General features: G+C 43.0%; 1 protein-coding gene and 1 long non-coding RNA gene across 5 annotated transcripts in view; both read left to right on the top strand.

The window, feature by feature from the left end:
* Positions 1–860: 860 nt before the first annotated feature.
* Positions 861–1743, top strand: LOC139572462 (uncharacterized). Its single transcript, XR_011674417.1, has 2 exons — positions 861–1472; positions 1575–1743. It is a non-coding gene; the product is annotated as an uncharacterized lncRNA (long non-coding RNA).
* Positions 1744–4412: 2669 nt separating this feature from the next.
* LOC139573226 (uncharacterized) overlaps positions 4413–26559 on the top strand; it is a 33549-nt gene continuing 11402 nt past the window's right edge. For 2 of the 4 annotated variants that reach the window (XM_071396457.1, XM_071396456.1), the window contains exons 1-7: positions 4413–4562; positions 5620–5762; positions 6124–6252; positions 6663–6690; positions 18930–18974; positions 20029–20152; positions 20389–26118. In XM_071396457.1, the coding sequence (XP_071252558.1) occupies positions 26094–26118 (25 nt within the window). In that variant the 5' untranslated portion in view covers positions 4413–4562; positions 5620–5762; positions 6124–6252; ... (2 more) ...; positions 20029–20152; positions 20389–26093. Of the gene's footprint in view, positions 4563–5619; positions 5763–6123; positions 6253–6662; positions 6691–18929; positions 18975–20028; positions 20153–20388; positions 26119–26559 lie in introns of those variants that run through there. The other 2 variants (XR_011674564.1, XM_071396455.1) reach the window with 2 other exon arrangements.

Genomic DNA, 26559 nt, shown 5'->3' with positions numbered 1-26559 from the left:
AATAGTTATTTGAGCAGCCCTACCGCCAAACCTGTTAATAAAGTCCTCTGATTTTGACTGCTGTGAGCGAGGGGGGAGGGCAGGAGTGAGTACCAAGAAGGCGCTCTCTCTCCTCCCATCTCTCACTCTCTTCCCATCTCTCGCTCTCCTTTCCCCTCTCTCTCGCTCTCCTTTCCCCTCTCTCTCGCTCTCCTTTCCCCTCTCTCTCACTCTCCTCCCCCCTCCCCCTCTCTCTCCTCCTCTCTCTCCCTCTCTCTCTCTCTCTCCACCCCCCCCCCCCCTCTTTCTCTCTGTCTGAACTCACCATGACAGGTCAGAACATTCAGTTAATAACTCATCATGTTATCCATCTTTATATCTGTCTTTACTTTGCCGTACTACTGTTCAACAGCTAGTTTTTAAAACCATTTATGCTGTGTTGATTTAAGTTCTTGTTTGTTTGTGGTTGCTGTTGCTCCCTTGATAGTTTCCCCCTTGATCACTTTCACTTGTAATATACTTCACGAATGTAAGCTGAAGAGTGTGTGGTAATTCTACTCTCTAAGGATTTGACAATTATTGTACCCATGCCAAACGATATGCTGCCCAGAACATGGGCCAGGGGAATGCTGAAAGAGCAAAAGATAAAACAGCACTTTATCAATGCTTTAAATATATATAAACTAGGATTGGTCTATTTTATCATTCCATGACAACGTCTACATTGTTTGTGCTATTCTTTGGCTGCTTTGTGACATGAGTACCAACACCCAGTGTAGACTCCTTATATGGCTAAACATACTCCAATAAGGACAGGGGGTGTTACCATCACCTCATGTGATCTCCCTCTGACAGCAGGGTGGGACGGTGTATACTTTCTCAGATTTCCTGTCACTCTAAATGCTACAGCACCAGACTACATGGCACAGACTGGATATGGCCAGTATATGTGACTGTTTTTCTTTGCTATTTAATTAGTCTATCAGAATTGTTCTGACTAATCTGTAAGGTTTTTTCTTTTGTACTTCAGTTACGTGATAGGACAGGATATGTATGGTTTTATACCGTTATTGTGAGTTGAGAGGACTGCTCTGGGTTAGTGAAAGTTACAACAGTAGAGAAGACTGCTCTGGGTTAGTGAAAGTTACAACAGTAGAGAGTACTGGTCTGGGTTAGTGAAAGTTACAACAGTAGAGAGGACTGCTCTGGGTTAGTGAAAGTTACAACAGTAGGGAGGACTGCTCTGGGTTAGTGAATGTCACGAATCCCGCTTCCTGAGTCTGTTTTTGCCTGTTTTCTGTCCTGGAGTGTTTTTTCCGGTGTCCTGGAACGCACCCTGTCTGGTTGCCGGGCGACGTAGCTAGTTGGAGGATCTCTGAGTACCCGCACCTGTATCCCATCAGCTATCTGCACACCTGGTCTTGATCATCACCCCTCCACTTCATAAGCGCTGACCTGACATCCATTCCCTGCCGGATCGTTAGCCATGAACAGTATGTTGTGCCAGCGTATCAGCCTCCAGTTTGATAGAGTTTGTTTTGTTGTTTTGTACGTCTTGCTTGCCTTGAACTTACCTTAGTTTTTTCTGTCTACAGTCATTCACCCGGAACACTCATCCCATCCCTACCTGGTCGTCGGTGACTTCAGTTACTTCCTTGGATCTGCTTACTCAATTCCATCAACTCACCTCCGCTGCCCGCTCCGCTACTTGGATTTTTCTATCACTACATTTAAACTTGTAAATAAATACTCACCTTCGTCTTACTCTCCTTGTCCTGGTCTGCTTCTGGGTTCTACTTTAGAGAACCGTGACAGTGAAAGTTACAACAGTAGAGAGGACTGCTTTGGGTTAGTGAAAGTTACAACAGTAGAGAGGACTGGTCTGGGTTAGTGAAAGTTACAACAGTAGGGAGGACTACAGTCTACCGATATTAGTAATCTCATATTCATGTTGGATTATGGATGGCACATATTCACTTCAGTCAGTTTCATACCCAGGTATAGCTGTAATTACACACTAATGTAATCAGTCATTATTTTAGTTTGGTAACCTGTCTGCAACACATCTCAATACTAGCAGATCTCAGGGACAAAGTCTTGTTAACCACCATTCTCCTGACTACTGCCTCCTGTGTTCTACTCCTGCCTTCACCATTCTCCTGACTACTGTGTTCTACTCCTGCCTTCGCCATTCTCCTGACTACTGCCTCCTGTGTTTTACTCCTGCCTTCACCGTTCTCCTGACTACTGTCTCCTGTGTTCTACTCCTGCCTTCACCATTCTCCTTACTACTGTGTTCTACTCCTGCCTTCACCATTCTCCTGACTACTGCCTCCTGTGTTTTACTCCTGCCTTCACCATTCTCCTGACTACTGCCTCCTGTGTTTTACTCCTGCCTTCACCATTCTCCTGACTACTGCCTCCTGTGTTTTACTCCTGCCTTCACCATTCTCCTGACTACTGCCTCCTGTGTTCTACTTCTGCCTTCACCATTCTCATGCCTCCTGTGTTCTACTCCTGCCTTCACCATTCTCCTGACTACTGCCTCCTGTGTTTTACTCCTGCCTTCACCATTCTCCTGACTACTGTGTTCTACTCCTGCCTTCACCATTCTCCTGACTACTGTGTTCTACTCCTGCCTTCACCATTCTCCTGACTACTGCCTCCTGTGTTCTACTCCTGCCTTCACCATTCTCCTGACTACTGTGTTCTACTCCTGCCATCACCATTCTCCAGACTACTGCCTCCTGTGGATCAACTGACTGACAGTAGTCCAGAGGTTTTTGATTGAGTAGGGTTTCTTATAGTCTTGTTCTGACTAATCTGTAAGAGTTTGCCTTTTGTGCTTCAGGTACGTTATATCTAAAGGACATGTGTGGTTTTGTACATTCATTGTTAAATACTAGTTTCAACTTCATGACATCATGCATCCAAAGAGCAGGAAAATTTCATGTAGACCGGATACTAACCGTGTGTGTGTGTGTGTGTGTGTGTGTGTCTACATTGTCAATGGTGTCAATTTGTATCATGATATTGTGACCTTTCACCCCCAATCTCTCACTCTCTCACTACATTTTTACAGTTGACAGACCATGGAGATACAACTAACAATCTCTATGACAGACCACTTCACCTAAAGGTGGTGTCTCTTATGGCTGTTCATAGATGATGTACTCTTACTGCTTGTACGTTTACTGACTGCAGTAATGCTACAGAGATGATATAGATAAGGGATTGAGTCTTTCTGCTGAAGGTCTCCCTTCCTGTTGAAGAATGTTCCATATTGGGAGGCAGGTGTTGTTGGGAGGGGATGGGTGTGCCATTCAATATTCATTACCAGACCAGAAAGGTAGATCATACCACAGTATACAGCATCTCAATCCAGTACAAGGCATATGGGCAGACATGACAAACACCTTTAGAAACTCAGGTACTGATAAGAAAGGCAATACTCCTGCCAGCTCACTATTGAAGTAGCCAAATGCTTCTACTAGAATGAGAGAGAGGAAGTGTGTCTGCTGTAATGAGGGCTGTGGGTTTGATACCCACTGACGCTTTGACTGTTTCCGATGCTAGGAATAATATTTTAATCTATTAACAGATACAAATACAGTTTTGCCTCTAGCCTACATAGTCCTCTCTTCAACCTGTCACAGTGAGCTCAGATCGACCAAATTACACATTGGTTTTAGTTCTGGGTTAACCGAGATTACCTTGCCCCACATTTCACAGCCGGTGTGTGAGTATGAAGGAGGGCGAATTCTGACTCTGAGCTGAGGGACTTGGTTTGTGTTGCACAATGAACTGACTGAGGAAAAGGTTTCACCTCATCATGACATGTATGCTTTGTGGTGTTTGTGTACTACTATCATTGTGGGAGTGCATTACTGTGGTTTGGATAGTGTGTTCTGTTTTCGTTTTATCTGCTGGAGTCTGGAAATAGGAAGGATTTCTTATTATAGGAAGGACATTTAGGTCTATATCGAAGGTTATTGGGAGGGTGTTGGAGATATGTCCCTTTCTGGGTCAGAAAGTTGAAACCAGACACCTGTCAAGGAATGGACCTTACATCATCCAGTGTTAGAAGAGCTGGAACATACAGCCATGTGGTGTTGACACACAGCATTTGTTCTCCCAAGAGCTGTGATGTTGTATTGTATTGTGTTATGTTGAGCTGCTGTGGTTGCCCTCTCTGTGTTGAGAGTTGAGTATTGCTAGATTAGCATGGGTGATGCTGCTGCTTTGTGCAGTGCTGTTAGTGTAGCCTGTTTGCTGTTGTGTTTTACCAACACCTGTTGTCTACCCCACTGTGTCTGTAGACAATTGCCCACAAAGACAGCCTTATATGGCTCTGATATGAACTATCATGTTAGTGACGATGAAACAGGGAAGTGGGCAGATTCATTTACTCAAGATTTTACGATTAAAACGGGGTCACATAAAATCCCGCCTACAGTATGAAACACTAAAACTACGCGTTCAATCCGTTCACTCTCTCAGACCGCACCGAATGTTGAACTACTCTGGTTGTTGGATTAGCTGTGTCATACGGGTGGTGTCAATGAAATTGATTTGCGTGTTCTGTAAGTAACCTTACCTATATCAAGTAGGCTAAAGTAATAGTTATATAAGCCAACAGTAAGTGTGCTGTTGAACAAAAAAAGTGTTTTGCGTTATTTCATGTGTAGTGCATCGCCCCAATCGTCCTATGTAGGCTTTTTTACTCATGTTCCACAATCTTGCAATGTTGAGATTTGGGAGGATTATGGGAAAAAAGAGTCGCCTTAGTCCATCATGTGATCATGTTTTATCATGTTATGCGAGCATGTTTTAAACCTATGTAACAGTATAACTTTAGTACGTCCCCTCGCCCCGACCTCGGGCGCGAACCAGGGACCCTCTGCACACATCAACAACTGACACCCACGAAGCGTCGTTACCCATCAGAGCAAGTGACGTAACTGATTGAAACGCTACTAGCGCGTACCCGCTAACTAGCTAGCCATTTCACATCCGTTACACCTAGTTGAATTGTTGTTTTTTATAATTTTATTTTTGTCTAAATGTATTATTAATACGGACTGATGGAATATGGCAAATTCGTCCACTCGTGCTCTGATATCGCAGTTTGGAAGATTTGGATGATTCACTTGATGTATTTTGTCAATGTTTGTCTGTCTTCATCTGTCTGTCTGTCTGTCTGTCTTCATCTGTCTAAATCCCCTCGAGGTAGAGCGAGGCGTGAGTGTAAATGCAGCAGTGTCATTGCAAAACAATGGAGCAGGATATCCTACTTGTCAAATCCTTTCACTGATTTGTGAAACCGCTCAAAACAGTTTTCCCACTTCTTAGTTCTATTTGAGGCTCACACCGGCGAAGGAAATGTATTGAGTACCAAAGCAATTTTAAAACAGTGCCTTAGTCTATTAGCGGTGTCAAATAGTATGATGTAGATGATGCTGTATATTGAGCATTTACATTTTAGTAATTTAGCAGATGCTCTTATCCAGAGAAATGTACAGTAGTGATGTAGGGTGTTTGTGGACAGTTGTTATACACTCCTGTAATATAACATATTTTAAATGTCAGTCTCTTTCTGATTCTACAATCAAGTTAAAACAGAGTTCCCCTGTCTTTCAGTGGTGTATCGGCTGGCTAGCTGTGTCAGCGCCCAGACCGTTGGCTGTAACACTGTACATGCCAACGGTACTACGACCTATCAACTCTCAGAGCCCCTGCCAGGATCGCCATCAACCTGTGTAAGGCAGTGGTTGGATGCAAATGTGAGTGACCATGTGATTGCTTATTTGGAGGCTACATCTGTATAGCTGAGATCAACATTGTCTGAATGACACTCCAGCACATGCTGTGCAGTACTACTTTCATGTTGGACCTGGTGATGAGGCAACTGGTAGATGTGTCACTATTCTTTCACAGCAGTGGTCACCCGACCACTGTCCTGGAGAACTACAGGATATGTAGACTTAAGTTCCAGCCCAGCACTAACACACCTGATACAACTAATCAAGGTCTTGATGATTAGTCGAATCAGGTGCATTTCTGTAGCTATCCTGTACCAGGGTCTGTGACCAGTGAGTTATGTTAAGCTGTGGCAACAATTTTCTGTTTTTTAATTTTATTTAGGGCACTGTTCTCACCTATGACGAAGAGATTGACAAAGATCGTGTTGTGGTTCAGACCAGTCAATCTATTACCACCATAGGCTGCATGGACAGACTGAAGTACTTTGAGGAATGCACACATAATAAAACGGTGCGTAGAATATGTTTACCCTCCACTACAACCCTTCTGTTACTGTATGGTTACTGTTTGTGTTGGGACAACATGAAAATAAAGATCATGATTATGGATTGCATTTGCATACACATGCTGTAGCTGTCACTAGGTCTTAAAGTGCTTTATAAAGGCAAGCTCACATCATGCAACACCTGTGGAGTTGGGTAATGCACAGTTGCCATTTTTTGCCAGAATACTCACCACGAATTCACACTGGCTATCAGTGTCATGAGCACATAGAACATAGCAGCTGGATATTCTTTGTTCATGACAATTTTAGGGGAGAGGGAGAGTGCAGACATGACCAGACATGTTCAGGATGTTTAGAGCAGACTGATCATTCCTCTCTCTGCCTTCTGTTAACCTTCTTTCTCCATCTCTTATAGAATTCAAATCGGGAAGTAGAGTGCCTTAGTGAGTGATTTCATGTTTCATTGTCAAATCACGAGTACCGAGGTAGTGAGTTAGGTGGTGTTCCTGCCCGATTACATTGCTGATGCATGTCAGATCTTACAACGCCTCGATATGTTAAATACCTATCAGCTAACCACATTATATGATATAGCCATCTAATGCCAAACAGCACAGTCAATGATGTGGCACACAACCATTGGTTGATGCAATGCCTGCGCATCTCGCTGGAAAGGAACTCAACCTAGGGTCTTGTTCTCCTGCTCAGACGTTGCATGCATCAACCAATGGTTCCGTGCCAAGTCATTGACTGTGCAGACGGGCACCAGATTGCCAAACATATGTGATGTGGTTAACTGATACATAAAGTACATATCCAGATGTTGTAAGATCAGGCAGGCGCATTCGAAAAGTATCCAGACCCCTTGACTTTTTCCACATTTTACGTTACAGCCTTATTCTAGAATGTTTTTCCTTATCGATCTACACAAAATACCCCATAATGACAAAGCGAAAACAGGTTTTTAGAAATGTGTGCAAATGTATAAAATATTTTAAAAACATACTGTTGATATCACAAGTTTACTGGAGAACTGAGACGAAGTAGAGACTCTGGACAGGGTGGATAAGGTTTAATTAAAAGCAATTTATTCAGAGGTAAAGATATCTGAAATAGCGTGCACGGACCCTTTCATCAAGCTCAAATGGAACTATCCGAAAGAAGCCCAGATAAATCAAATCAAATCAAATCAAATTTTATTAGTCACATACACATGGTTAGCAGATGTTAATGCGAGTGTAGCGAAATGCTTGTGCTTCTAGTTCCGACAATGCAGTAATAACCAACAAGTAATCTAACCTAACAATTCCACAACTACTACCTTACACACACACACAAGTGTAAAGGGATAAAGAATATGTACATAAAGATATATGAATGAGTGGTGGTACAGAACGGCATGGCAGATGCAGTAGATGGTATAGAGTACGGTATATACATATGAGATGAGTACTGTAGGGTATGTAAACATAAAGTGGCATAGTTTAAAGTGGCTAGTGGTACATGTATTACATAAAGATGGCAAGATGCAGTAGATGATATAGAGTACAGTATATACATATGAGATGGGTAATGTAGGGTATGTAAACATTATATTAAGTGGCATTGTTTAAAGTGGCTAGTGGTACATTTTTACATAATTTCCATCAATTCCCATTTTTAAAGTGGCTGGAGTTGAGTCAGTATGTTGGCAGCGGCCGCTAAATGTTAGTGGTGGCTGTTTAGCAGTCTGATGGCCTTGAGATAGAAGCTGTTTTTCAGTCTCTCGGTCCCTGCTTTGATGCACCTGTACTGACCTCGCCTTCTGGATGATAGCGGGGTGAACAGGCAGTGGCTTGGGTGGTTGTTGTCCTTGATGATCTTTATGGCCTTCCTGTGACATCGGGTGGTGTAGGTGTCCTGGAGGGCAGGTAGTTTGCCCCTGGTGATGCGTTCTGCAGACCTCACTACCCTCTGGAGAGCCTTACGGTTGTGGGCGGAGCAGTTGCCGTACCAGGCGGTGATACAGCCCGACAGGATGCTCTCGATTGTGCATCTGTAGAAGTTTGTGAGTGCTTTTGGTGACAAGCCGAATTTCTTCAGCCTCCTGAGGTTGAAGAGGCGCTGCTGCGCCTTCTTCACAACGCTGTCTGTGTGGGTGGACCAATTCAGTTTGTCCGTGATGTGTACACCGAGGAACTTAAAACTTTCCACCTTCTCCACTACTGACCCGTCGATGTGGATAGGGGGGTGCTCCCTCTGCTGTTTCCTGAAGTCCACAATCATCTCCTTTGTTTTGTTGACGTTGAGTGTGAGGTTATTTTCCTGACACCACACTCCGAGGGCCCTCACCTCCTCCCTGTAGGCCGTCTCGTCGTTGTTGGTAATCAAGCCTACCACTGTAGTGTCATCCGCAAACTTGATGATTGAGTTGGAGGCGTGCATGGCCACGCAGTCGTGGGTGAACAGGGAGTACAGGAGAGGGCTCAGAACGCACCCTTGTGGGGCCCCAGTGTTGAGGATCAGCGGGGTGGAGATGTTGTTACCTACCCTCACCACCTGGGGGCGGCCCGTCAGGAAGTCCAGGACCCAGTTGCACAGGGCGGGGTCGAGACCCAGGGTCTCGAGCTTGATGACGAGTTTGGAGGGTACTATGGTGTTAAATGCTGAGCTGTAATCGATGAACAGCATTCTCACATGGGTATTCCTCTTGTCCAGATGGGTTAGGGCAGTGTGCAGTGTGGTTGCGATTGCGTCGTCTGTGGACCTATTGGGTCGGTAAGCAAATTGGAGTGGGTCTAGGGTGTCCGGTAGGGTGGAGGTGATATGGTCCTTGACTAGTCTCTCAAAGCACTTCATGATGACGGAAGTGAGTGCTACGGGGCGGTAGTCGTTTAGCTCAGTTACCTTAGCTTTCTTGGGAACAGGAACAATGGTGGCCCTCTTGAAGCATGTGGGAACAGCAGACTGGGATAAGGATTGATTGAATATGTCCGTAAACACACCAGCCAGCTGGTCTGCGCATGCTCTGAGGACGCGGCTGGGAATGCCGTCTGGGCCTGCAGCCTTGCGAGGGTTAACACGTTTAAATGTTTTACTCACCTCGGCTGCAGTGAAGGAGAGCCCGCAGGTTTTGGTAGGGGGCCGTGTCAGTGGCACTGTATTGTCCTCAAAGCGGGCTAAAAAGTTGTTTAGCCTGTCTGGGAGCAAGACATCCTGGTCCGCGACGGGGCTGGTTTTCTTTTTGTAATCCGTGATTGACTGTAGACCCTGCCACATACCTCTTGTGTCTGAGCTGTTGAATTGAGACTCGATTTTGTCTCTGTACTGGGACTTAGCCTGTTTGATTGCCTTGCGGAGAGAATAGCTACACTGTTTGTATTCGGTCATGCTTCCGGTCACCTTGCCCTGGTTAAAAGCAGTGGTTCGCGCTTTCAGTTTCACGCGAATGCTGCCGTCAATCCACGGTTTCTGGTTTGGGAATGTTTTTATCGTTGCTGTGGGTACGACATCGTCAATGCACTTCCTAATGAACTCGCTCACCGAATCAGCATATTCGTCAATATTGTTGTTGGACGCGATGCGGAACATATTCCAATCCGCGTGATCGAAGCAGTCTTGAAGCGTGGATTCAGATTGGTCGGACCAGCGTTGAACAGACCTGAGCGCGGGAGCTTGTTGTTTGAGTTTCTGTTTGTAGGCTGGAATCAACAAAATGGAGTCGTGGTCAGCTTTTCCGAAAGGGGGGCGGGGGAGGGCCTTATATGCGTCGCGGAAATTAGTATAACAATGATCTAGGGTTTTTCCAGCCCTGGTAGCACAATCGATATGCTGATAGAATTTAGGGAGTTTTGTTTTTAGATTAGCCTTGTTAAAATCCCCAGCTACGATGAATGCAGCCTCAGGGTGTGTGGTTTCCAGTTTACAAAGAGTCAGATAAAGTTCGTTCAGGGCCATCGATGTGTCTGCTTGGGGGGGAATATATACGGCTGTGATTATGATTGAAGAGAATTCCCTTGGTAGATAATGCGGTCGACATTTGATTGTGAGGAGTTCTAGATCAGGTGAACAGAATGACTTGAGTTCCTGTGTGTTGTTATGATGATCACACCACTTCTCGTTAATCATAAGGCATACCCCCCCGCCCCTCTTCTTACCGGAAAGATGTTTGTTTCTGTCGGCGCGATGCATGAAGAAACCAGCTGGCTGCACCGACTCCGTTAGCGTCCCTTGAGTTAGCCATGTTTCCGTGAAGCAGAGCACGTTGCAATCCCTGATGTCTCTCTGGAATGCTACCCGTGCTCGGATTTCATCAACCTTATTGTCAAGAGACTGGACATTGGCGAGTAGTATGCTAGGGAGTGGAGCGCGATGTGCCCGTCTCCGAAGCCTGACCACGAGACCGCCTCGTTTGCCCCTTTTTCGGCGTCGCACAGGGTCGCCGGCTGGGATCAGATCCATTGTATTGGGTGGAAGGCAAAACACTGGATCCGTTTCGGGAAAGTCATATTCCTGGTAGGAACGATGATGAGTTGACGTTAATCGTATATTCAGTAGTTCCTCCCGACTGTATGTAATGAAACCTAAGATTACCTGGGGTACCGATGTAAGAAATAACACATAAAAAAACAAAAAACTGCATATTTTCCAAGGAACGCGAAGCGAGGCGGCCATCTCTTTTCGGCGCCGGGTGCAGGGAGAGTGCATAGACATTTTATACAGCACAGAAAGTAGGTTGAGTCTGGAAGTTCTGGTCCTCTGGTTGGTCCTGATGAGTTGGGCGAGGTCCCCTTCAGGCTAGTATCACTGTCCCATTGGCTCTGAGTAGAGTTCTTTGTCTTCAGAAATGTTCAGCTAAAACAGGAGATTAGGTGTGTGCGTAGATGTGCCTATTTTGACATTTCTGTGTGTCTCTGTAAAATGTTCAGACTGAAGAGGAGATTTTGTGTGTGCGTAGATGTTCCTGTCTTATCAGTGTTTATAAAAGGTTTATGTCAGCCCTCTGTCCTTGGGTATGTGTGTGTCTCAGTATCTCGTGAAATGCAGTACCAAGCACCCTTTTCTTATCGGTGTTTATGAAAGGTCTGTGTCAGCCATCTGTCTCTGGGTGTGTGTGGGTCTCAGTATCTGCTTATGAGTTTGTGAGAAACCCTGTTTGGAAAGAAGTTAGTTATAACAACGTAATAACAATATGCTTGTGTTATAATAAATGATATTTATTACAAATCCCCCTCTTCACGTCTCATAAGAGACGTGACAAAAGCTAGGACAAAAGCTACAAGTGGCAAAAAATAGAGTAAACTTTATCAGTAGATAAAGTTTTGATTCCCCCTCTTCACGTCTCCAAAGAGACGTGACATAAACTAGGTAAAAGTAAGAAAAGCAAAAGTAAACAACCAGGGAAACTTTCTCAGAGAGAAAGTTTTAATTCCCCCTCTTCACGTCTCACCAGAGACGTGACAAAAGCTATAAATGGCAGAATAGGGTAAACTTTATCAGAAGATAAAGTTTTGATTCCCCCTCTTCACGTCTCACCAGAGACGTGACAAAAGCTATAAATGGCGTTTAATTAGTCATCAGTCCAATAGCCTGGCTCAGCATCCTCCAGGGCAAGCATAGGAAACATCTGTCCCTTCTCTGCCTGGTTGGGATCAATAGCAGTAGTTATGATCCTAGTGGTCAGCGTTCGAATACATGGAATGCAGCAGCATCCACAAAGCACCAGTATCGCAGCGAAGACAGATATAGATACCAGTATGGAGGAAACAAGCATCTTATATTTACCAAACGCATCCATCCAAGAGTCCCACATAGAGGTGTCAACCCCGGAGTGGTGCTTCATCTTCTCATTAAGTGTACGAAGACCCTCTAAGGCAACAGTAAGACTACCATCAGTTGCTGTGTTATTGGGAATGAAAGTACAACATTGCTCCCCGAACATGGCACAAACACCTCCGCGTTCAGCCAACAACATATCCACCGCGATTCTATTTTGGAATGCCATCAGGGATGTAGCTTCCAAATGGCCATGGACCGCCTCGAAGCCTTGTTGAGTCCAATTACCAAATTTTTTAACCAAAAAACGAGAAAATGTTAAACCCTCAGGTCCATCCCTCTATACAACCTGTACCAGGTGGGCTCGTCGCCACCCGGGAACTTCAAACCTTCACAACAGGGAGGACAAACATCACTTTTTATTCATTCGACAACCTCAACTACAGCAAACCAAGGGTCCTCCTCTGTCAGGCCCACTCTCCTGCGAAAGCTTGATTCCGTATCAGCCTCTCCAACTGGAGCATCAAGCAACGGCATTATACCAGAGGTCCTTGCCACATCTGTAACAGACTTCTTCAAACAAGGTATGATACAGGCAGCACAGCACATGAGCATAAGAAAAACAACAACTAGAGTCAGAAATCCAGTAACCATCATTGTAGTGCACTTACCAAACCAACCACCCAGCCAGGGGAACAGTCCACTCTCCTCCACACCTGCAAGACCCTTCATCTCCACTGATAACCTTGCCAACCCACTCAGAGCTTTTGAAATGCTCCCATCCGGACTAGTATTGTTTAGGGACAAACGTGCAACACTGTTCTCCAATCATTTTACATACACCTCCCTGGTTGGCCAGAATCATGTCCAGTTCTAGTCTATTTTGTCTACTGGTTTGAGAGGTAGCATCCAATCGTTCAGCCATCCCCGTAAGTACTGTGTGGGTGTAGTTAACAAATCATTGTTGATTATAGTAGATATAATTGATCCAGGCATTCTGCTTAGCATCAACAATAGCTGGGCCAAAAATGGGCAATAAATGCCACAGGCCATCATTCCTGTTTGATGTCTGATATTCGTGGGGGACCCCTATTGGGACCCCAACAGGTTGGTGTGCATGTTATCTGTACCCTCGGACCAAGGAGCGTCACGGTTCTGCCGTCTCCTGGGTTGGTACCGAGTCTCTGTGTCATGTGCAGCTCCCAGAAGTTGGTTAGCTATAACCTCAATAATAGGCAATGGTGGTATCAGACTGGCCAAAACACATGTGCAACGACAATTTCCTTTCAAAATGGGGTCAACCGCCTGGCAGGTCCACACATCCACCATACATCAGCAACACCTCCAGTTAATAGTGGCATTAGTGATGCAGGTAGCAGTAGGGAGCCTCCCATAGTCTATACCTCTACCTGTACCAGTGTTACAGCTGTAATATCCCCCATATGCCTTAACCCCCCATGGTGTCTTCTGGGGAGGGACTTCTGGGAACACAAGACTCAGAGTTTTACACAGGGTTGAATTTGGCTTAAACTTTCCAATATGCACATCCAACCTTCCCCATTACTTAGGGCAAATGGGTGAGCAGCCAGAATAGGTCTGGCATGTCCACATACGACACAGTCCTTTCTATTTATTGTTTTGTAGGCCAACCACATATTCTCCCTTTCCTCATAACCAGTTTCAGTCCCCAATTGTTCACTATCTGAGATGTCTTTTACATTTATTACCTGTACCAGATTGGAGAGCTTAGGTGATGGCGTGGGACTTGGTCTTGAAGTGGTGGAGGAGGCCGGCTGAACCCTGGTCCGTTGGAACTGGTGGTGGTTCTGGCAGTACTGTGATGGTAACATCCCCATCGTATCCTAATCAGACAGCTCAGGACCACAAGCAGTCCTGTAAAGCCCCATCCTCTCCCAGAGAACACATCATCAGCTAGAGATCAAGCAACACTTTCACTTCTATGAACGTACACAGTGAGGAAAGGTCGGGGTCAGGGAATTCTTCATTAAGGAGTTGACCCCTGAGCTTTATTAGCAACAGTTCTTCTCCTTAACTCTGTGATCATTCGGCAGTGTCAGTGTGTCTCACCCTCCAAGTGCGATATGCCCCCAGGTCGAGTGAATCACCTTCTCCTTTAATTCATCTGTAATGCATAAAATCTTGGACATACAGGTTTGGTTAACAAACAGTTTCTCATTTGTTCTATCTGATTATATATTTAACTTCTATGCCTATTTTTTAGCTAGAATTTTTTAAATTTTAAATTAGTTTATTATTCAATAGGCCCCATCCTATCCTAGACCACAATGTACCCCTCCCCCGTTTGATACCTGGCCCTGGCCAGGTAACAACCTTACCTACTCTAAATAATGACTTACACCAATTTACCTCAAAACCAGTATACCAAATGACCACAAATGCATTATTTACATGGCCCTCCCCCGAAGCTGATCAGACTTCAAGAGACAGCCATGATGCAGGTCAAAGGTTACAACACCCCCTTATATTCGTGTTCCATACCATGTCTAGACCTATTAAAGAACCCCTTATCTTTAAAAATTAAACATTTCCTTGTCTAATTAAAACTCAGAAAATAAAACTCAGAATATTCCATAAGTGAGTGTGCCCCTTTAAGATACCTTGTCTCTGGGAACATGTAAATCCCCTTAACCCAAATGTTTACTACAAACAAAACATAATAATTATGATAATACCCTCAAATCATTCGTTTTAAATTTCCTCTATGTTTCATGTAACTGTCTGCCTTCTCCCAATTCCATGAACCTCCATAAGTTGACCAATGGCGCCCTCTAGTGACTTTTCATGTAACTCATTCAGTCCTTCTCCAAATTTTCTCCCCAAAATACTTTATACCCTGCCATTGGACCTTGTGAATCTGTTTGGAGAGAGCTGCAGAAAGTTCCGTCAGTTTTCTCACATAGTCAGACATTGCAATTTGTTGTACATCAAGAGCGGGCATATGACCTCCCTCTCTTGGTGGACCAGACATCACCCTCCCTGTCATGATCTCATGAGGAGACAGATGAGTCCCTGCCCCTGGAGAGGCTCTCATGGCCATCAGCGCCAGGGGAAGGGCCTCTACCCACGACAGTTTGGACCCAGCACATACCTTGGCTATCTTAGCCTTCAAAGTCTGATTGGCCCTCCCACGAGGTCTTGAGATTGGGGCCTGTACATTTATATTGTTCCTTTCCCCCTGCCCTGTCCTGTATTTTTTGTTCTAGGTATTCATTGAACTTTAGTTTTGGGCCATTAGCGGCTGCCATGGTAAATTTCAGGATCAGGTTTGACTATCTTAGTGCACTTAGACCGTCACTGGCCGAGGCCAGCAATGTATTCTCGGTGCTGACACCGACTTATCTCTGGTGCCCCACACTCGTACATAAAGAATTATTTACAGCAGTTATTACTGTTAATCAGTTTTTCGAGTTGTTATATATTTTCCCAGAAGGTATCAGAATCGCCCTTCTGGAACAATATATCTACGAACTCAAGCGCTCCCAAAATAATTATCAATTCAATTTTAGGAATTATTTTGCAAAAGTTATCAGCGTTTTTCAGTTTTTCGAGTTGTTATATATTTTCCCAGAAGGTATCAGAATCGCCCTTCTGGAACAATATATCAACAAACTCAAGCACTTCTAAAATAATTATCAATTCAATTTTAGGAATTATGGAAATACCAACATCACAATAAAGGAAAAATACAAGTCAGTTTTCAGCTTGGCGGCTGTACCAGGGGCCAAAAGAAGACTCAGCTGTCCTCCCAAAAGTTATCAACCAGTGAGTCTCGTGAAAAGGCCAATCTTACACAACATTCAAATTAACATTTCCACATTTGTATTTTATTACATAACAACATTAATACATTGATCGCAGGTTAAGTTCTTCACAGTGCATCTAGTTAAGTGCCAAGTCAACCATTGCCCGACTATCTGAACTTGTATTTTTATTTTATTTTGTTGATTCCCCCTAGGTAACTTCCAAGTGTTTTAACCAATCAAATGTTGTTAAGTCTGGGGAACCTTTTCTAGACTTGGATTCTCACGGAATTCTCACTCAACCCGACTATCTGAATCTTTTTATCAAGTCAGTTACAATTATAACACAATACATTGGATTCTCACGGCTTCTACCCGACTATGTGAATCTTTTACAACACACATTTACTTAGATTCTCACGGCTTCTACCCGACTATATGAATCTGAGTCTCACGGCTTCTACCCGACTATATGAATCTGAGTCTCACGGCTTCTACCCGACTATATGAATCTGAGTCTCACGGCTTCTACCCGACTATATGAATCTGAGTCTCACGGCTTCTACCCGACTATGTGACTCTCTATAAGTTATTTGGATTCTCACGGCTTCTACCCGACTATGTGAATCTCTTTTTAATTACTTTAGAGTCTCACGGCTTCTACCCGACTATGTGACTCTGAGTCTCACGGCTTCTACCCGACTATGTGACTCTCTATATCTCAGATATCTTTACATGTTTACTTTTACATTTACAATAGACATTTATCATAAATTTAACAGTAACCCATACTCAACCTCAGTACTCCTGATCTTTAATTTGGATTTTCCTAATATACAATATGCAGATTTTTGATCTAACAGGTACTGCTTACCTTTGTTTTGTAGGCCTTATAGATCAGTTTCCTGAGGCGAGCTGGATTCCCGGCTGCTCCTTCGGACAGGTCACCCTTCCTTTCTGATCCGTCTCTCACTTGTCTCTTTTCTCTATCAACTTTTTTATGGACCGAATTCAGAGAAGAAAACCATCCTCTGCTACCAATTTGTTGATATCACAAGTTTACTGGAGAACTGAGACGAAGTAGAGACTCTGGACAGGGTGGATAAGGTTTAATTAAAAGCAATTTATTCAGAGGTAAAGATATCTGAAATAGCGTGCACGGACCCTTTCATCAAGCTCAAATGGAACTATCCGAAAGAAGCCCAGATAACAGAGTGCATAGACATTTTATACAGCACAGAAAGTAGGTTGAGTCTGGAAGTTCTGGTCCTCTGGTTGGTCCTGATGAGTTGGGCGAGGTCCCCTTCAGGCTAGTATCACTGTCCCATTGGCTCTGAGTAGAGTTCTTTGTCTTCAGAAATGTTCAGCTAAAACAGGAGATTAGGTGTGTGCGTAGATGTGCCTATTTTGACATTTCTGTGTGTCTCTGTAAAATGTTCAGACTGAAGAGGAGATTTTGTGTGTGCGTAGATGTTCCTGTCTTATCAGTGTTTATAAAAGGTTTATGTCAGCCCTCTGTCCTTGGGTATGTGTGTGTCTCAGTATCTCGTGAAATGCAGTACCAAGCACCCTTTTCTTATCGGTGTTTATGAAAGGTCTGTGTCAGCCATCTGTCTCTGGGTGTGTGTGGGTCTCAGTATCTGCTTATGAGTTTGTGAGAAACCCTGTTTGGAAAGAAGTTAGTTATAACAACGTAATAACAATATGCTTGTGTTATAATAAATGATATTTATTACAATACCTTATTTACATAAGTATTCAGACCCTTTGCTATGAGACTTTTCTACAACTTGATTGGAGTCCACCTGTGGTAAATTCAATAGATTGGACATGATTTGGAAAGGCACACACCTGTCTATATAAGGTTGTTGTCCATAGAGCTCTGAGACAGGATTGTGTCAAGGCACAGATCTGTGGAAGGGTACCAAAAAATGTCTGCAACTTTGAAGGTCCCCAAGAACACAGTGGCCTCCATCATTCTTAAATTGAAAAAGTTTGGAACCAAGTTTGGACACTTCCTAGAGCTGGCCACCCAGCCAAACTGCGCAATCGGGGGAGAAGGTGACCAAGAAACCTGATGGTCACTCTGACAAGAGCTCCAGAAGAACAACCATCTCTGCAGCACTCCAACGATTAGGTCTTTATGGTAGTGGCCAGACGGAAGCCACTCCTCAGTAAAAGGCACATGACAACCCACTTGAAATTTGCCAAAACGCACCTAAAGGACTCTGACCATGAGAAACCAAGATTCTCTGGTCTGATGAAACCAAGATTAAGCTCTTTAGCCAGAATGCCAAGCGTCACGTCTGGAGGAAACCTGGCACCATCCCTACGGTGAAGCATGGTGGTGGTTGCATGCTGGGGGGATGTTTTTTAGTGGCAGGGAGACTAGTCAGGATTGAGGGAAAGATGTACAGAGAGATCCTTGATGAAAACCTGCTCCAGAGAGGTCAGGACCTCAGACTGGGGAAAAGGTTCACCTTCCAACAGGACAATGACCCTAAGCACACAGCCAAGACAAAGCAGGAGTGGCTTCGGGACAAGTCTCTGTATGTCCTCGAGTGGCCCAGCCAGAGCCCGGACTTGAACCCAATCTAACATCTGCAGAGACATGAAAATAGCTGTGCAACAATGCTCTCATCCAACCTGAGAGCTTGAGGGGATCTGCAGAGAAGAATGGGAGAAACTCCCCAAATACAGGTGTGCCAAGCTTGTAGCGTCATACCCAAGAAGACTCGAGGCTGTAATGTCTGCCAAAGGTCCTTCAACAAAGTACTGAGTAAAGGGTCTGAATACTTATGTAAATGTGATATTTCTGTTTTTTTTATATATACATTTGCAAAAATGTCTAAACTTATTTTTGCTTTGTCATTATGGGTTGTTGTGTGTAGATTGAGGGGGGGAAACAATTTAATCAATTTTAGAATAAGGCTGTAACGTTACAAAATGTGGAAAAAGTAAAGGGGTCTGAATACTTTCTGAATGCACTGTTTGTCTTTTTAAGAATGATTCACTGAAACCATGGTGTACATTTCAAGTTAGTTACTAATGTTCTTACTGTGTTCTATGTAATTACACCAATAACCTGAAACTGCATGCTTGCTTTTTTCACCAACTTGAACAGTGTGTCTTTTGAACTTTTCTAGATAACTGTAGCGTGAAGCCATTTGCCCAGGAACCCATTGAACCAGGTGATGACTCACAGTAGCTTGAGAGATCTTGGTATTGTTGCTATGGCTCCAGTAATCTTCCACTTTACTACTGTATACTATAACTGTCTGAATACATTCCTTTGTTATCTAATGTCTGCTTGATTCAGAGGGTTTATTGATTCGCTTGGCAACAGTAATAGCAGGCATATTTAAGTGATAATGCCAGAGAAGCCGGTGTTTGGAGGATATATTGGCACGGGTGTTAGGCCCGAGACAAAGTCCTAATTACATACTATTTCATCATATAGTCCCGACACAAATCTAGGGTTTCTACCCAAGCCGAGTGGTCCTTTGGTCTATCGGTTCGGTTGCCAGAGACGCAACCCAGTCGTTCAGTCTTTTTGTTCTGTATCTATGGACGTGACCCAGTCATTCGTTCTAAATGTTCCATTGCCATACTGGCTGGCAACGTTCTTATCCCTTGCTTGCTAGCTAGCCAACTACGGTACGGCTAACTTAGTCACGTCAAAAAGTGCAGCCTGAATAACAGCAAAGTAGCTGCCTTTTCATTTGTTTAAGCTGTTTACTAGTGACATTTTATTTGGATACATCCATAACAATGAGCTAATGCGGCACGATTGCACTTTATAGTGAAGATCAAGTTTATAAATTGCTTGGCTGGGCTGATGAGACAGTGGATTGTGCAGTCAGATGAAACAGAGTAAATAGGTATTTTAACGTCATAGATTTAGCCGGTGGTAATTTGTGGAATAGACACCGGCTGGAATGCGGTTTAACCAATCAGCATTCAGGATTAGACCCACCCGTTGTATAAACTTTGATAGGCCTGGACTGAGTGGCTCTTTTACAAGGGCAGCACTTAGTTAACTACCAGTGCTGTATAAACTAAATGATACTGTAGTAACACTGTAATTATAAATAAACCAGTTTAACACCTTCCATACAATAACATTACAAGATTGGAAATTCCAAAAGATACTGGTAAAAAGAACAATGCATAAGATTAGAGAAATAAAATGTGGCTGTGTGTTTGATGCTGATCTGTCCTCCTTCCTCTCCTCTTCTTCAACAGAGCACAATATATGTTTTGGTGATTGGTGTGTATCAGGGATAACATCTGGCCTTGCCTTTGGGATATCAGCTGCTGTCATCATCATCATCCTGGTTCTCCTTATTTGCAAGATCCACATTCACCGGTAAGCATCCTCATTAGAGGGGATGTACTGGAACTGTGAAACTCGGGGTTGGAGTGTTCATTCAGGAGATGGTGAAATACTGAAGACGTTAATTAAGAAGATTGGATGATGTATTCAAGGTTTTTATGTTCTATTGTTGTGTTGAGAAGAAGAGTTTTATATACAGTATGTGTATATCTTCAATAACTCAGTATGTTGTATTATGTATCTGAGTGGAGTATTTCTGTCTTTTCTAGAGTGCGTGTTTGTTGGACGTTGGGTGAAGGGGAGCACGAAGAACCCTCTCCTGACACAGAGAAGCCCCAGAGCCACCCTGCTCCCAAAGTCAGGTACTCCGCTGTGAAGCAGAGAGAGAGAGTGTGACTGACTGACCATTGCAAATGAGAAAAGGTTCTCACCCAGCAAACCTGGTCACTTAAAGGGATAGTTTGGGAGTCAGATGAACTTGTGAATACCATTTTATCTTTCTACGTCCAGTATGAAGGAAGTCCTAGGTAGTTTTGCGAGCCAAATCTAACTAGTGTTAGCACAATGACTAGAAGTCTATGGGAACAGCATGCTAGCTGTTCCCATAGACTTCCATTCACAGAAGAATAATAAGAAGTGTTACACTGGCTGTAGGGTAAGGTGTGCATAGCTCTGCTATTGCTGGGATGGGTGTCTGTTTCATATATTATTTTCTCTCTACTTGTAGAGTTGTTATTTAAGCAATAAGGCCAGGGGGGGTGTGGTATATGGCAAATATACCAAGGTTAAGGGATTTTCTTATGCACGATGCAATGCAGAGTACCTGGTGACAGCCCTTAGCCATGGTATATTGGCCATATACCACAAACCCCAGAGGTTCCTTATTGCTATTATAAACTAGTTAGAGCAGTAAAAATACATGTTTTGTCATACCAATGGTATACTGTCTGATATACCACGGCTGTCAGCATTCAAGGCTTGAACCCCCCCAGTTTCTAATATTAGATATGATTTAAATATTACAATAATATATTTCTATATGACACATTCCATTGATATGTGATTGAATATACTGAATAATAGCTCAACTATTACTGAAATGAAATGCTGTTCCATATAATAATATTCTGAATTATAAAATGGTGTGATATATGGTTATAGAGCCTATCACTTATATATATTTTATTATGAATTATATATATATATGTGTGTGTAACTGTGGAGGGAAGTAGCCCTCTAAATGACCCCATACACTAAAGAGAATAAGCTAACCCACTGTGGAAGCTGTGAAACTCTTATTACAGCTACACCAGGGAGTGTACAGTGAGGGGTTATGCCCAGTTACACTGCAGCATCTTCTCCCCGTCTTGTCCTTACCCTCACACATGCTCACACATGCTCACACACACACACACACACACACACACACACACACACACACACACACACACACACACACACACACACACACACACACACACACACACACACACACACACACACACACACACACACACACACACACACACACCAGTCTATTATGAATTGAATGTTTTTAGGTATTTTTAAATCATTTTAATGTGCTTGGAATATGAGGTGGCTGTCGTTTTACATTATGAGAACGTGTTGATCTCTTGCTGTGGAAGCTAATGAGTGTCTTGGCTCAGAAGCTCTCACACACACACACACACAGAGAGAGAGAGAGAAATTCACATTTCATAGTCCACTCCCTTGCACATTGAGTAGTGTACACAGACACCGTTCCCTTTCACAACATTCCTTAGGGCTTTTCCTCTGGGTCACTCATCGTACTTGGTAGTGTAATTCTACAACAGATATAACTTCTCTCCTGGTGTAATGCTACATACAACAGATATAACTTCTCTCGTGCCATCCCCTCTGGCACTCTGGCATGCCCTTTCAAATTCTCCAACTCCTATCCATTGGCATTACCCCGTTTGCTAGCCCCTGACCCTTAAGGTTTGTAGAGGATTTTATAAGTTTAAGCAATCTGGGCAAAATGTGACCTAGCTTGTCAGGTGCCATGTTACCATGTTCACTTAATGGAAATGCTTATTATGAAGAGAATATACTAGTCGTTCAATGTATTTTATATAAATATATCTTAAAATACACTATATTAAGTATGATCAATTGTAGCAGTATCTAGGTATATACAGTTGAAGTTGGAAGTTTACATACACCTTAGCCAAATACATTTAAACTCAGTTTTTCACAATTCCTGACATTTAATCCGAGTAAAAATTCCCTGTTTTAGGTAAGTTAGGATCACCACTTTATTTTAAGGATGTGAAATGTCATAATAATAGTAGAGAGAATGATTTATTTCAGCTTTTATTTCTTTCATCACATTCCCAGTGTGTCAGAAGTTTACATACACTCAATTAGTATTTGGTAACATTGCCTTTAAATTGTTTAACTTGGGTCAAACGTTTCGGGTAGCCTTCCACAAGCTTCCCACAATAAGTTGGGTGAATTTTGGCCCATTCCTCCTGACAGAGCTGGTGTAACTGAGTCAGGTTTGTAGGCCTCCTTGCTCCCACACACTTTTTCAGTTCTGCCCATAAATGTTCTATAGGAGTGAGGTCAGGGCATTGTGATGGCCACTTCAATACCTTGACTTTGTTGTCCTTAAGCCATTTTTCCACAACTTTGGAAGTATCCTTGGGGTCATTGTCCATTTGGAAGACCCATTTGCGACCAAGTTTTAACTTCCTGACTGATGTCTTGAGATGTTGCTTCAATATATCCACATCATTTTCCTGCTTCATGATGCCATCTATTTTGTGAAGTGCACCAGTCCCTCTTGCAGCAAAGCACCCCCACAACATGATGTTGCCACCCCCGTGCTTCACGGTTGGGATGGTGTTCTTCGGCTTGCAAGCCTCCCCCTTTCTCCTCCAAACATAATTATGGTCATTATGGCCAAACAGTTCTATTTTTGTTTCATCAGACCAGAGGACATTTCTCCAAAAAGTACGATCTTTGTCCCCATGTGCAGTTGCAAACCGTAGTCTGGCTTTTTATGGCGGTTTTGGAGCAGTGGCTTCTTCCTTGCTGAGCGGCCTTTCAGGTTATGTCGATATAGGACTCGTTTTACTGTGGATATAGATACTTTTGTATTTGTTTCCTCCAGCATCTTCACAAGGTCCTTTGCTGTTGTTCTGGCATTGATTTGCACTTTTCACACCAAAGTACGTTCATCTCTAGGAGACGGAACGCGTCTCCTTCCTGAGTGGTATGACGGCTGCGTGGTCCCATGGTGTTTATACTTGTGTACTATTGTTTGTACCGATGAACGTAGTACCTTCAAGTGTTTGGAAATTGCTCCCAAGGATGAACCAGACTTGTGGAGGTCTACAATTTTTTTTGAGGTCTTGGCTGATTTCTTTTGATTTTCCCATGATGTCAAGCAAAGAGGCACTGAGTTTGAAGGTAGTCCTTGAAATAGATCCACAGGGACACCTCCAATTGACTCAAATGATGTCAATTAGCCTATCAGAAGCTTCTAAAGCCATGACATAATTTTCTGGAATTTTCCAAGCTGTTTAAAGGCACAGTCAACATAGTGTATGTAAACTTCTGACCCAATGGAATTGTGATACAGTGAAATAGTCTGTCTGTAAACCATTGTTGGAAAAATGATTTGTGTCATGCACAAAGTACATGTCCTAACCGACTTGCCAAAACTATAGTTTGTTAATTTAACAAGAAATTTGTGGAGTGGTTGAGAAATGAGTTTTAATGACTCCAACCTAAGTGTATGTAAACTTCCGACTTCAACTGTATGAAATATTGCAGTATATAATATTACTATATTCATTGAATAACACATTTATAAATGTAAGAAGATATCATAGGGAATAAGGTTTTGAAGTGTCTGTCCTATATCTAGGAGATATAAGAAAGTTCATTATGTGTTTTTTTTACACATATTTAACACTTTTTTGGGGGCACAACTACTTCCATACTTCATTTAGTTTGTATGGATTTACATTCAGACAATCCCATGACGCTTGTGGGGGACGCTACAGACGATTTCGTTAGAAGACAGATTTTTGGGATGTCTCATGGTCTGACAAACAATGCTGTAGCTCGGCCACATTCCACCGCAGATGCACAGATACAGTATCTCTGGCTTAAACTGGCGGATTTGATGGGGATTTTTAAAATTATGTTACTTAGATTGACGCACCGATGTGTCAATAGACTTTAGGGTGTTTGAATTCAATATTTTAATTTTCTTCCTTTATTGTTAAATGTGTTTCATTAATAATCATATGTGATATATCAAGGTCTCTTTGCTTTATAACCCGGTTCAACAGCTTGTATTAAACCATTAACTCATGTTTCTGTGTTTTGTTTCTTGGCCTTTGTTCTTCCCTCAGTAGTGCATCATTTCCCACTCTTTCCATTGTTTCACAGTTATTAAAAGACAAAGCTTGTTCGTCAGGCCAAGAGCGGGGCATCTTGGCATAATGTTGAGTAATGAGCACTGTCCCTGCATCTGGGTCAGGGGAATACTGGAAAATAAACATCCAGTCAGCACGAAGACATACTACTTCCTGTGGTGGGGATTTCATCACTTCTTCTGGCTCATGTATCACAGCTGAATAATGTTTATCCTGAAACACTGACTACAAGCTACTCTTATTTATTTCAGCCCTGCCATCCAGATGCTTATCGTCTGCATTTGACTTGACTTCCTAACTCCTGATGTAGAACTATTGTCAACAGTATATCTGCTCTGGTATCTACAAATAGTTATCTGAGTTAAGCTGTACTGTTCTCACTGTAACAACACCAGTATATAATTTTCAGTGAAACATTTCACATAGGTCATCTCTATTTTCAACCCTCATTTCTATGTGTAATGTTTAAGGAATGCCAACAAGACAAGCTCCTCATGCCATGCCATCATTTTCTCACCCAACCCAGTTTATTTTCTCCAGGAGCTTGTTTATGGTGCTGATGCAATGTAACACACACACTAAAATAAGGTACTCTAAACGAAATAGACATGATGTACAAGCAAAAAAATTATAAAACTGACTCAAATTCAAAGTAGCATTTTAAACAAAGCAATTCAGTGTGGGTTATTGTTGAGAAGACTGTTAATGAACCTCAGGTTGGACACAGGGCTGAAGTGGCACCACCTTTCATTTAAAAAATAATTTATAAGTAGTCAAAACTAAGTCAAATGATGGACATATTAAGGAACGGTGGCCCCATGTTCCAGAAGAATGTACCCATTGCCCTCCTCATTACAAACACTCTTACACACACAGATACACACACAGTTTATAGTAACAGCCTGTGTGTGAATGTGAAGGGAAATTCCATCTCAGAGCTGAGAGACCAGGTCCTCTGAGGTTGGTGGTCAAAACATCCCCCACTCCCAGTAGTTGAGCTCAGGGGAATGAATAGCTACACTGGAGTCACATACTGCATGAAGAGGTATCAGGTGTGTAGGGAAGCATGTAGGCACTGTATAGTCTTCACACTTCCTCTACACTTCCTGATTGTGGAATGTTGGCTGGTGTCTAGTAGGGATGCTTGTAGGCTATATGTCATGTGTGCATGCCAAAATTGTGCAATAGGGCTGGAGGAGATGACTGATTAGGGGAAGTGGAGAGGAAAGAGTGTAAAACTGCCGGATATAGTCACCCTGATTGAAGGTGACTTGTCATCTTTGTGGTGACATAATATCGCATAATTTCCGTCACCATAAAATAATCGAGACGTGGCCTGATAGCTACATAATTGGCTGAACGAGATAGAGGTTCGTGTACAGTAGCGTAGTGTATGTCTATCCGATTGGCTGGGGGCGCGGTTAACTCAGCAGAAAGTCCCAAAAGGAGAGTTGACGTTTGTAAGCGGTTCATTCGCACCGAACAGAAATCTGTTTTACATCAATTTTAATGACTACACAACAAAGAGGAATTCAGGCGAAATGGTGTCAATCTTCGCTGTGCATGGTGAGGACTGGATACATTACTCGCATTCATAGATAGAGATATGTGACATGAGATGATATATAATTTTTTGAACCATATTGTAATGAAACAGGCAGGGAGCAGGTCTCGAACCCTCAACATTCTATCCCGAAGTCCAGCGAGCTATCGATTGTGCCCCAAAAGCACACTCAAGCGGCAGAGTCGATTTCCGCGCTTATAAACCCATTGTCGTTACAATATGTTTAAGCTACATGCCGACATTCTTTATTTGCAAAGACATTGTTAATGAAGTAGCCTTAAAGTGATGCTCCAAAGGATTTGTATAATTCCAGCCAGTAGTTTAGAAAGTTGTGCTCACGTCTGTAGAGGTCTTCTTGGGTCCCGAAAATGAGACCCGAACCGAATTGGACCAGCAAACTTTCCACTCGGCCATAACAGGGCCCGGTCATTTAAAAATAAAAT

Source organism: Salvelinus alpinus, chromosome 4 (genome assembly GCF_045679555.1).
Source record: "Salvelinus alpinus chromosome 4, SLU_Salpinus.1, whole genome shotgun sequence".
Lineage (NCBI taxonomy): Eukaryota > Metazoa > Chordata > Actinopteri > Salmoniformes > Salmonidae > Salvelinus > Salvelinus alpinus.
This window is presented reverse-complemented; position numbering and strand designations above follow the sequence as displayed.